The sequence below is a fragment of the Lepisosteus platostomus genome, chromosome 20 (assembly GCF_059453375.1).
Source record: "Lepisosteus platostomus isolate fLepPlt1 chromosome 20, fLepPlt1.hap1, whole genome shotgun sequence".
NCBI lineage: Eukaryota > Metazoa > Chordata > Actinopteri > Semionotiformes > Lepisosteidae > Lepisosteus > Lepisosteus platostomus.
In genome coordinates this window covers 11,405,585-11,418,017 of record NC_142630.1, presented here as the reverse complement: position 1 = coordinate 11,418,017, position 12,433 = coordinate 11,405,585, and the positions used below count along the sequence as shown (strand labels likewise).

At 37.2% G+C, this 12,433-nt stretch overlaps 1 protein-coding gene across 1 annotated transcript; it reads left to right on the top strand.

The window, feature by feature from the left end:
* Window positions 1-28: 28 nt before the first annotated feature.
* gpt2 (glutamic pyruvate transaminase (alanine aminotransferase) 2) lies at window positions 29-11,143 on the top strand. Its single transcript, XM_088613483.1, has 11 exons — window positions 29-698; window positions 2,844-2,933; window positions 4,464-4,572; window positions 4,929-5,062; window positions 5,637-5,880; window positions 6,411-6,490; window positions 6,784-6,920; window positions 7,147-7,321; window positions 7,670-7,825; window positions 8,097-8,209; window positions 8,469-11,143. The coding sequence occupies exons 1-11, from the start codon at window positions 381-383 to the stop codon at window positions 8,578-8,580; spliced, it is 1,668 nt and encodes a 555-aa protein (XP_088469609.1). The 5' UTR covers window positions 29-380; the 3' UTR covers window positions 8,581-11,143.
* Window positions 11,144-12,433: the final 1,290 nt, after the last annotated feature.

Sequence of the window (12,433 nt, the reverse complement as noted above, 5' to 3'; positions counted from 1 at the left end):
TTCATTAGCTCACCCGTCTGCCATAATACATCCAGCCGCTTAAAAAACGAGCGAGTTTCAATCGCGTATTTGGATAGGGCTGCAGACATACTGTACCAAGTTGCTAGCGGGGCTGTTTGTGGATTAGGGCTCTAGTGCAAGAAAATGATATGATCTGATTAAACGTGTTAGGGTTGTGGCAACATTTGGTATACTAACGACCGGTTAAAACGAATGACTTGTGGCTTTTGAGACTTCATTTTGTTGTTTTTTTTCCAGCGTGGGCATTTATATGTACCGAGAAATCGTATCATTCTGCGAAGTTACCGGTTTCTTTTAAATATTTGCCGTTTGAAAAGTGGTACAGACGTTTTGGATTAATTCTCCAACCGAATAACAAAATGCATCGTTTTCAGGTCATGGCAAATAGGTCTTTGATCGCAGGTGTTTTCGACCACTGCTCGTGTATTGTACGAATGAATGCTGTGAAAACACATTGCAGTATACAGCCCTTGAAACTCAAAAGACACGTTATTGAGCTGCAAGGAGTTAGGAGGCTGAGCACGGCGGAGGCATCTGTAGCAGCCAGAGAAAATGGCAAAATTCGCGAGAAAACCTTGACGATGGAGACTATGAACCCTCAGATAAAGACAGTGGAATATGCGGTGAGGGGACCTATTGTCATCAAAGCTGGGGAAATTGAAAGAGAGCTACAAGAGGTAAGTGGATCGTGCTTTCTGTAGTATATCCAACGTAACTGTTGCCCTCATTGTGTGGTTGGAAATAAACAATATTATAGCTACGTTAAATATATAGTTGTGCGCCGTGATGATTTAAAGGCTAATGAATTAAACGTTAAAATAAATTAAACTTAAATGACGTTTAGTAGGTACTGGTCTATGAATTAAAATAACTAAGGTGTGGTTTATCGTAACGCCGTTAAGTGAGACGGAAATGAAACTTTTATTTAATTATTTTCCTTAAGAGTGTATTTACCGGTATGTGGTTGCATCATCTGAAATGATGCCCTTGCGCTACAGGAGCTCAGTGCCGAGACGACACACCCACCGCTCTGATTGGTGCAGTCGAAGGAGTTGTCTCCTCTGAAGCTGCCCACTGCACTGTTTGGTGTTGATGACAGGCCGGATTTGACCGATTAATAAAGGCGCCCATAATCATGGATCGCCTTGTGAAGTCTAAAACTACCAAAACTACCTTCAGCGTGGCCCAGTTCTGGCACCTGCCAAGGCCCGCTTCGCTTAAAATACCGAAGCCTTTTCATCTTCAGATTGGACTGTACGTAAGCCGCTGGCAAGCGATGGTTCTGACCACGGTGCCAAAAGGTTTCTGAAGTAATCCGATTTTGCTAATAAAAGCACGCAGTGTGCTTTTCATATCCATCCCCCGATACTGAGTAATAGATGCTTATAAACAGGCACGCGGTTTAGGCAGCGGAATAAGACAATATTGGTTTTAATGAAATATTCCGCTAGCATTTGCCACAAGGCAGTTTTATTGATTTGAAGGACGAAGAACTGCCTTTCATATTCATAACATTTTTATGGTCTACAACTTGTAACACAACTGCAGGAGAACCTGCTTAATGAGGTGCTAGCTAACGAGCTAGAAGGGACTGATTACCGTCTTCTTGTGTGTGACCTTTCATATGTCCTAATTAGGCTTATTGAGCAGTGAAATAGAAGGAAAAAGGCTTTCGATGAGCCTCTTTCATTAATTTGCTAGTTATGCGTGATGAAATAGTTTAGCACTCTAGTGAACAAGACACAATATGTCTCTGCCATTCACCTAAACTGAAAAGCGTGAAGCGAGTGTATTTTGGAAGGGAATGTATTTTGAAGACGATTGTGCTGACTTGATCCAGCGAGATGTCAAGTTTGGATTAGCCTGCGGTGGAATTTACCCGGGAAGTTACCCAAGCTCTCTGAAATATGCTCTTGTCCTCACATCACTACTTTAATATGGAGGGAAAAAAACATTTCCCTCCCCTTGAGTCTGATTTTTTACACATATGGGTTTCAATAGAATTGATTTGGGCATGGTTAGAGAACAAGGGACTGTATTTCCTAATAATCGATTTTGATGTATGAAGCAGTTTTGTTTTGTAGTGTATTACCCTACTATGGTGTAATGTTGACCAGTAACAGTAAACCAAGATGGCCTTGTTTGGGTTTTCTTCATTCATTTATGATTTGTGCTAGTATCCTAATGCACTTTTCTTGAGTATGCTAACAAAGCCTGGATCCCATAAAATGGCACCAAAATATAACATTCATATAACAAAGTAACAAGTCATAAGTTTATTCCATGCTGAAAATAGAAGAAAGAAAACACAATGTTCTTCAGGTGTCAGCCTTCTTTAGCCCACCTGAACTATATAACAAAGTATACTTTTTCTACCATTAAAATTAGTTGAGTTAGCTTTAATACTTCTCAGTGAATGCTTTTGTATATGAGTATGTAAACCTATATCATATCAGTTTTTACTTTTTCATAATAGATTTTGTAAACCCTGACATTGATTGTGACATGTACATCTAGCTTGTGATCCGTAAGATGTTTTTCCTTTCCTTCCACAAGGATGAATTACTTTAACATGCATTTTGTAAAATAAAATTTTCTTTCTAAAAAGAAAATATGAAGTGGTCTAGTACAGCTCATGCCAAATGAGGCAGTTAGCATTTCAAAGGGGAAGCTAAAAATAATTTAACATTTGAGTTCCCTGCTTGGCAGGATCCTGGTTAACTTAGGATTTAAATTTTGCACTGAAGAAGCTGAGCAGAGCAGCAAGGGTTTAAATATCTGATCCTTGTAAAACCTTTTTCAAATGAGAAATTCTCTTACAGGGTGTGAAGAAGCCTTTTACAGAAGTAATCAAAGCTAATATTGGTGATGCCCATGCCATGGGACAGAAACCTATAACATTCCTACGCCAGGTAAGAATTATATGTAGTCTCTGAAGCATTTAGAAAAGAAAACTTCTATTTATCAAGGGTACTTCTCACAGAGTTTACAAAAGTCTAAGATGCACAGTAACCCTATCAAAAGCAGTCACAAGCCAATCCAGCACTAATCAGTTGTACTCATTCAGCAGCTCTCTTCAGCATGTAGTGATGTAGTCCCTTTCTGGAATTAATTGGCTATTTTTAGCAGGTGTTCCATCTTCATATGTATTAATGACTTGGATTATTTTTCATTCTGGCTTGTGTTGTTAGATTAAAAAATACTGACACAAACAAAACAGGATATTGGGTGGAAAGAAAGAGTGCAGCAAAGATCAAATGAAAATGTTTTTTAGCCAGTGAATATTGAGTGTGTCATGTCCGAGAACTAGGTTTTGACGGTACAAAAATTCAGTGTATTTTTTCTGTTTTGCTTTGAAAAAAGTTTCAAAATTGTCCCTCACTTTAATAAACCTAGCCTTTTTTAGTCAAGATACTTCTATTTTTAAAGGCATCCCCTAGAATATGAAATTGCAACTTGAGCCTTTGTCTTTTGCCTTTAAACATAATTAGTTATACATTTTATTCACTGTGCTGAAATTCCAGATTTGGAGGAAAGCCATTTTTTTAAAGCCCCTTTTCAAATTCTGCCCGTCGGCATAAAGCTACGGAATAAGACTATTGGATGAAATTTCCAGGATGAAATAAGAGATCCCTGGGATGGGTCTGTTCATTGTGAGGGGATGTGTGATTGTTTAATTCTTGCCATTGAATGATGGGAATGTCAGGTTACCATGGAGGTTCCAACACAATGGTGTCCTGTGCTTTAGCAGTAGAACAAAAGCCTCATGTAATGTACTGTATTCAGGTCAGCCTCAGAATGGGGTTCTTTATAAATAGCTTCCAGAGAATATCACAATGAAGTAACCTGGAACTTGGAAGTGCAGTGAAATAAATATTGTTCCAGTTAAGGCAGTCATATTATGATGATATTCATACAGATGTTAGTAATGTACACCGTATTATTCAGTGTCTGGTCTCTTCTTTCTGTCCTTTAGCAGTAGGCAAACAGCAATGGTGCTGTTGTGTTGTTGCAAAGAGCACAAAGCATTAATTTAATGCTGCAGTAGGTGTTCCTGCTGCCTCACCACAGAGCAGAGCCTTGATTTCAGTCCAGGCTCCCTCCCCCAGCACTCCCCTGCCAGCTTCCAACTCAGGGCTAATACAGAACACCAGTAAGAATGTCCAGGGCTGTTTTGTTGTGAGTGAAAAGCTTTTAAAATAGCGATATTGTCTTTTTTTTTTCATTTTCATTTTACCCTAGTCTTTTAATTTACTTCTAATGGAAATACCTTATTTATTACAGATGGTGTCCTTTTGAGAAGTTAGCCTAATAAAAGGCTTTCATGAGTGCTTCAAAGAATCATACAGGCCAAAATTAGATGGGCAGCACAGTATAATTATTCTTTCTGTTTCAGAGGATAACGGTACTTAAATGATGCAATGTCCCTTATTTCTGTTCAGGTCGTTGCTCTGTGCACATGCCCAGAGCTGCTAGACAGCCCTGCTTTCCCAGAAGATGCCAAGAAAAGAGCTCGTCGCATTCTCCAGAGCTGCGGGGGAAACAGCTTAGGTGTTTGTTCATGTCTTATCCATTTCTAGAGCTGTAAATTAATACACACCCAAAATAGTTTTGTTGCCGATATCTAAACAAGTTCTGGATTAAGTAAAACCATGTCTTCTTGCTTTTGAGTTACCCCCATTCTCCCCTGTTTTGCACGTGTTTATGGAGAAGCTAGAATTCTCAGGAAGATGAGAGGTTTTGCAAGTAACTGCAAAAAGTCCACTTATGTATCATGAGAAAAAGTAACAGAATACCTTTAGATAACATACATTAGAAGTAGTTTTTGGTTTTGTTAGATTGAGGTTTGTTTCCCAGAGATGTGTAGTGCTGAGAGAACATTTTTTTTAATAGATGGTTTGTTTCAGGGTCATACAGTGCAAGTCAGGGTCTAGACTGTATCCGAGAGAATATTGCACTGTATATGGAGCAGAGAGACCGAGGTGTTCCCGCCAACCCTGACAATATTTACCTCACCACTGGCGCCAGTGATGGCATTGTGGTAGGTCTTTTTTCATTGTTGTGTGAGTCGCCTTTATAATGAAGTGTTCCAATATGAAAGGGTGATTTATAGTATGTAATGCAATAACGTTAAGCTACATTGATCTAATGTTAGGCTCTTACATTGATCATGTGCTTGATTATTAGTTGAATTATTTAGTAGCCAGTAAGTCAGGAAAGAGAAAAAACATACAATTATCACATGCAATATGACATTTAAATACTATTTGCATTGTTTCCTTTCTATATTAAATATAATTTCACTTATAGTTTTAATTACACTTCTGTTTTTCTTCCTATAACTGTATGTATCTGGAACAGTCTTTTTATACATGCAGGCCGGCTTTAATTACACACTTTGAAATATTTAAATATCCAAAATCCGGTTGTAATTTATTGTTATGGGTTTTTCTCGGGCTTTGTATGAAAAATCCTAGTTCTAAAGTTGTATTGGTCAGGGGATGTTTCTAATGTGTCAAAGGAGATAAAAGCTATACATAATGTGTAACGTTTTGTGTTTAAATAACCAAACTGCAGCCTCTTATATGTTCTTTACTTATTTGGATTTATTGTAGAGCATTTTGAAGCTGTTGGTTGCCGGAGAAGGGCTCTCTCGCACTGGGGTGATGATTCCAATTCCACAGTATCCTCTTTACTCTGCCGCCATTTCTGAGCTGGGGGCAGTGCAAGTGAACTATTACCTGGATGAAGAGCACTGCTGGGCCCTGGATGTGAATGAGCTTCACAAAGCTTTAAGCGCGGCTAGAAAGTATTGCAATCCTAAAGTGCTTTGCATTATAAATCCAGGAAACCCGACAGGTGTGTGCTTTTAATTGCTTTAAACTAGGTCTTCCCCTCCTGCTTTATCAGTGACTGAGACTGATAGAATGCCTTCATTTTTTTTTGGCCATCTTTGAAAATTGTCATAATGAGTCTTCGGTATGAAATTCCAGAGGGAGTGGCGTCTCCTAGTTTCGTGTTCCCACCTGGCTAGTTAATGGAACAGTTCTTAGACATAAACAGGACTTTTCTTAAGATCTTTTATAGCCGATTTCTCAAAGCATTCATTTTATTCAGGATACTGGATTCCGAAGCCTGATTAGAAGTATGATAATTCGACACTTCCCTAAAATAATTAGGTCATTGTATGTAATTGAGCTCAGGTGCAACAAAAAACAGAAGATACCAGGCTCTTCAGGGTGAATGTTTAATGTGTAATGTTGTCCATTTATACCTTTGTAAAACTGTGTATTTTTCACTTCACTTCTTTCTCCTTGCTTACTGCATTTCGTTCCCATCGGCAGTACTTTTCTGATTAATATAACCTATTGTTCTGTTGATTTTTCTAGGTCAAGTTCAAAGCAAGAAGTGCATTGAGGACGTTATTCATTTTGCTTACGAGGAGAAACTTTTCATACTGTCAGATGAGGTAACTGACCATCACATTAGAATGATCTAGTAAATACAAGAATAGGGTGTGTAGAGGGTCCAGTCTAATCTTTCTCTTATAGTTGAAGCCAAGGCATTTCAAATGAGGATAAAAACATAAAGACCCTAGTCACAGAAGGAATGTGGTCACATGACATGCTTCTGTCATGTCTCCACATGAAATTCAAGAGTCCTAATACTAACAGGTGCTGTTAGATTTCAAAAGGGACACATGCTTCAGCTGTCTTTATTTTTACAGATATTTAAAAATTCCTTTCATGCTTGAATTGACAGGTTTATCAGGACAATATCTATTCTCCAGAGTGCCAGTTCCATTCCTTTAAGAAGGTCCTGTATGAGATGGGGCCAGAATACTTCAACACAGTTGAATTGGCTTCTTTCCACTCCACCTCAAAAGGTTATATGGGCGAGTGAGTATTTGCATTCCTATTCTTTCCTTGTGTCAGCATTTCCTATGTAAACAAGCAGAGATTCTGTACTCATGACATTTAAAAGGGATCATGTTTCATGCACAACATTTGCAGAAAACCACAGCTTTCCTAAATCTAGGTGATGCTGGGGCCAAAGACTTGACAAACACAAAATCACCACATCGGTTTGTTTTTAACAGCCGCGTTCTTTCTCCCTGTTTCCCAGGTGTGGCTTCAGGGGAGGTTACATGGAGGTGATTAATCTGGACCCTGAGGTGAAAGCCCAGATGGTCAAACTGCTTTCAGTCCGCCTCTGTCCTCCAGTGTCTGGCCAGGCAGCCATGGACGTCATCGTTAACCCCCCACGACCTGGTGAACCTTCGTTTGAGCAGTTTATCCAGGTCAGCCTTGAAAGCATCATATTCTTTTGGGGGTGATTTTGTGAATGTAATTCAGATTTTTCATCCCTCAAATTCTACACCAGCTTTTTTGCAAACTGAGGCAGAGAGAAGCAGAATTGCGTTGAATGACGATTGTGACAACACTGAGTTCTGATTCAAAACGTTTCGAGCAGCAACAAAACGTTTCAACTAAATACTTCAATGTACCAAATATAGCAGTCATCTGTCTTAAATTTTATCTGTCTTAAAATTCTGACTCGTATTTCTTTTAATAATAACCACAGCTGTAACCGTGACAAGTGATGCACAGCTAAAATTTATGTGGGTGATTTGCTTTTGATTGTTCAGGAGAAAAACGCAGTGCTGAATACTCTTGCTGAGAAGGCCAAGTTGACGGAGAAGATCCTGAACACACTTCCTGGGATCAAGTGTAACCCTCTGCAGGGAGCCATGTATGCTTTTCCCAGGATCTTCATTCCTCCCAGAGCAGTGGAAGAGGCCAAGGTTTGCTGTGCCTTCTAAATCTCCCCTTTGCACATGACATAAAAATTCACTTCAGCAGTCTGAAAAATGCGTCAAAGGAAAGGGAGTAAGATCAGTGTAATCTTGGCTGCCGCGCCATGTTTTTGATGCATTATCCCTCAAAGTGAATGCTGCAGTGTTTTTGTGTCAAGTGTATAGCTTCTAAATCTGTTCTGGTTTAGAATTTTGAACAATGCTGAAGTGTTTGGAAGTTATTAATGCAATGCCAATTAAATCCAACTGTGTCTTGCAGGCATTAGGTATGCCCCCAGACATGCTGTACTGTCTAAAGCTACTTGAGGAGACTGGTATATGTATTGTGCCTGGCAGTGGCTTTGGACAAAAGGAAGGAACCTACCATTTCAGGTAATTGTGTAGGTGATTGAGGCTTGTCCTCACAATATAACTGGCTTTTTGTTCACTATGTACAATAAGTATTATTCATTCTGTTAAAATATAAACAGATATTGTAAATATTTGTTTCCACATCTCAGTGTTTTTAAAAGATTTCCACTGCTTAAAACAAGAAAAGATTCAAAGTGTTTTATATTATGGTATGAGTACTCAAACATTCAGAATTTAATGCAGCTTCAGAACTTATGCTTTGCGTTTCATTTCTCCCCAGAATGACAATCTTGCCACCAACTGAAAAGCTTAAATTGCTACTTGAGAAAGTCCGAGATTTCCACATAAAATTTCTACAGGAGTATTCGACCCTGGACAGCACTCCAAGATGAACTGTCACAGGAGAAGAGAGCTGCTTTAGTATTAATTATCTGGATAGTCCAAGTCTGAGAACACTAAGACTACTAACAATAGAAAAACATTTTAATAGACTCCATGTTAAACGTTTTTTCCCTTACGCTCCAAAGAATGCCTGACATACTGTAATATTGAAGGACATCTGTGCCTGGGTCAGACATTGGAGTATGCTGTAAGTGGATGATAAGGTCCTTAAGGAAAAGCATACATTTAATAGTTAGTATTTGGACAATTCGAACACTACATTTTAACTCTTATCACCTGCGCTTGATTGAGCTGTATGTTAAAACATCTAAGGAAAATTACACAAATAATTTCTCTAACTTGGTTCCACATTTTTAATCACTCTGAAGATATTTTTTAATCTGTTATCTGTTAATTTGTTTGCTGTACTGCCTCAGACTCCTAAAATATGAATCAACGTTTACCAAGCAAAGTACTGTCAGTAGTTTTTTTATTTTATTTTACTGGATCTATTTATACAAATATTTTTATAGAGTTTAAAAAGTGCTGTACCTCTCAGAATGGTGCCAAAACCTTTTCTAAAACCTTACAATGTACAGTACGTTCTGATACAGCGAGCATCAGCTACAACTTTTAAATAAATTGAACAAATATTGAATGTTAATGAAAACTTACAGTCTTAAAATATAAACGATAATCTTTACCGGAATAGTCATTTATATTTTAATATTTGTTTACAATATTTGAATCGCTTCTTTTTTTAGCATGCCTATTAAAAGTGCTTTATATGAAATTCTTGAGGCATGTAAAACTTCTTTACTGCATACCAAGATATCCAAAGTTTTCAGCTATGATCCAATTTATTCTTTCAGGAAGTCAGATGTGTTATAAAGGATAGGTATTACTACAGAAATATGTACATATACAGAGAGGCATTAAAAACGCAAATAAGTACTGGAAACAACAGAATTTGTTGAGTTTTAGTAGTTTTTGGTTTACAAAACTGCTGAAAAATTTGTGTGAACGATTGCCCCTCAATTTTTTATTGTTTTTTTTTTCTGTTTTGCATGCATGACATAAATACATTAACTGTGAAAGGTTTTTTAGGGGACTAGAGTCCTTTTTAATGTCTATGACTGGAAAAAGCTTGCAAATGGATGCAAAAATGCATTTGCAAATTTGTACTTGATTCCAAACGTGTACATAAAAATTCTGCACGTGGAAAAGGATATAAAAAAGTCTTCTGTAACAGTATGTTTGTCTATTCCTGTTAATACGTTCTTTAAAAGCAGTCTTCCCAACCACAAAGCCCCATTCTCCCTAGTTACTAATGCTGCAGACAGCATAATTAAAAGGTACATTCTTTTAAATATAGGTTTAATGTAATGAAATGCTTGCACAGTTATGACTGCACACCTGGATATGAGAAGAAATGGTTTCAAATCCAAATATCTCACCTTTAGGATGTGTACAGATAAGGCAATTGTAAAGTACTCTTCACTCAGTTCTCACACACCATTTTTATAAAAAGAATGCTGGTCAGGACATAGTGGGAGGATACAATTTCCTGAACTGCTTTTTGTCACTTTATAGAGCAATGTTTACAAGAACTAATAACAAGCTAAGATGTGCTTCAAATTGACCTGGTTTTCAGATTGACTCAAAGGTTTTCAAAGAACCAATTGTGTTTTATCCTGGTTTTCTACATAAAACATTGTACAGTCATACAATGTTTCACGGACCTGACACAAATGAAAGGCAATTCAATGCAAAGAAATCGGGATATGCTACAATGATTGCCCCGTTCCATTCAATTTCAGGAATTCTGTATTTCTTCCTGTTATTCAGTGTATTCTAAAAATTAAGGTGCCTTTATGTTCAGTGTAGAAGCATTATATTGATTGGTTGAGACATACAGCATTAATTTTGGTTCTTTTAATTCACAGCAATTGTTACTGCAAAGGCTACAGATAGTTACTCTAGGATAAAAGTAATATTTTTACAACTTTATCTGTAAACCTCTCACTACTTTTCTACATTGTCGCAATTTGTTATGGAGGAGTGGCAGTCTGAGTTTGTGTTCTTGAACAGGAAAATTAAAAGTAAAACTTATCACAGATCAGAAAATGGACAACATTAGATATTTGGATAACTGTGGATTAAATTGAACAAAAACCTACAGAAAAACGATGAATAAAAACTTAATTTCCGTGGGCTTAGAAAAATCAGCAGGCAAATGTCTTAGATTAGTATGCCCCAATACTATTTCCTTGTTCATGGGTTGCTTTTTTAGATTGACTGTTATACTGCTGGAGAAGCTTAACCTTGCTTTCTGTTTACGTATTTGTCTGTACATGTTTAGATAATTGTATCTTAAAATTATTATTTTTTACTTAATATTTGTAATGGGGTTTTTGCATTGCTTCTATCAGTTGTTTTGTAAAATAAAGTTTTTGCTGATCATTTGCTTTCTAAATCATTCTGAAATGTTGTTCTTTTTTCCTTTGAACTCTGTTTACTCCTCGGACTGTTGAGTAAAAACAATGAAGATTTATTAAACAAAACTGTTGTCCATTTTTTGTGTTGTGACTCATTCAGTATAAGCTCCCATAGGAAAAAGCCTCTCTACTCCTGGCTGGAGACAATTGGTATTGAACACACCTGGTGTAACCCTGGCATCTCCGTTCCATGCCATACTGGACATTGACCCTTCCAATGATTTTAATGATTGACTGTAATTTCTTAATTTATCCAGATGCGAAGATCACTTAGATAATTAAGGAGTAGCTGGAGTAAACCCTCTTTCTCACTACACAGATGACTGAATCAGCTATCTTATTGAATTGATATCGTACATAAAACCTACCTCCTAAATTGATTGATACCATTTTCTTTAATTTCCTCCCATTTCTTCATTTAGTGCCGCTTAATACCATAAATAGCTCTCTCCTCTTGGTTTTACTTCTGAGGCTGTGTTGTTTTATATGGCATTTCACAAGGTTCAGTACTGGGCTTTCAGCTATTCAGCGTTTGTTTCCCCTTAGTCCAATATTAAAATATTAAAAATATAAAATATAAAAAATGTTTAAATTACTTCATTCAAGTGTCAGTATTTTCAAATTGTGTTGAATAATTTTCATTATAAGAAGACGATTTGTTGCACATATTAATTAAAACCAATACTGTAACTGTCAATTGACACAGTTCCTGAATTTGAGTTCAAAATGAAGATTTTGGGGATGATCTTCAGTTCTGTATTAATTGTTTGACGCTCATTTGCAGAATATTGCCACACTACATGCCATGTTGTGACTGTAGTGGAACACTGATCTATGCCTTTGCTTTTTCAGGACTGATTATGGTAATGCCTTAGTCTCAGGAATCTCTAAAATTCCACATAAATTTCAGTATGTTCAGAATTCAGCAGCTGGGATCCTGACAATGTCACACACAGATGATAATGTACTTGATAACATCAGTATCTGGCTGTTGTGCTATCTGTGTACTCAACTGAATGTGACCTTCAGACTGCTGATTCTGCTTTACAATATGTTCCCACTCCTAGGAAACGTACAGTAGGAGGCAAGTCTTTTTGTTGATGTACCCCAACAGAGCACCATCCCAAAAGATACAGTATCAGGCTGTAAGTGCATTATGTGCTTAAGTCTAACCGGAAAAGGTTTATTTTTCAAAAAGGTTGCATACAACTGTTTTATCATTTATGTCTGCTTTTTCTTGGCATTGCATTTTGAGGTATTGTAAAAAACGTTTTGTTTCTTTTAAAGGTGATGTACAGAAAATAGCATTATTATTATTTCTTCACTACTTTACTAGTTGGGTTTCTTTTTATTTTGCGCAGTATTG

Bases quoted from the DNA above. Each gene is read 5' to 3' on its own strand.
- gpt2 (XM_088613483.1), top strand. From the start codon at position 381: ATGCATCGTTTTCAGGTCATGGCAAATAGGTCTTTGATCGCAGGTGTT. The intron at 5,063-5,636 runs GTAGGTCTTTTT...GATTTATTGTAG, and splicing joins GCGCCAGTGATGGCATTGTG to AGCATTTTGAAGCTGTTGGT. The intron at 6,921-7,146 runs GTGAGTATTTGC...CCTGTTTCCCAG, and splicing joins TCAAAAGGTTATATGGGCGA to GTGTGGCTTCAGGGGAGGTT.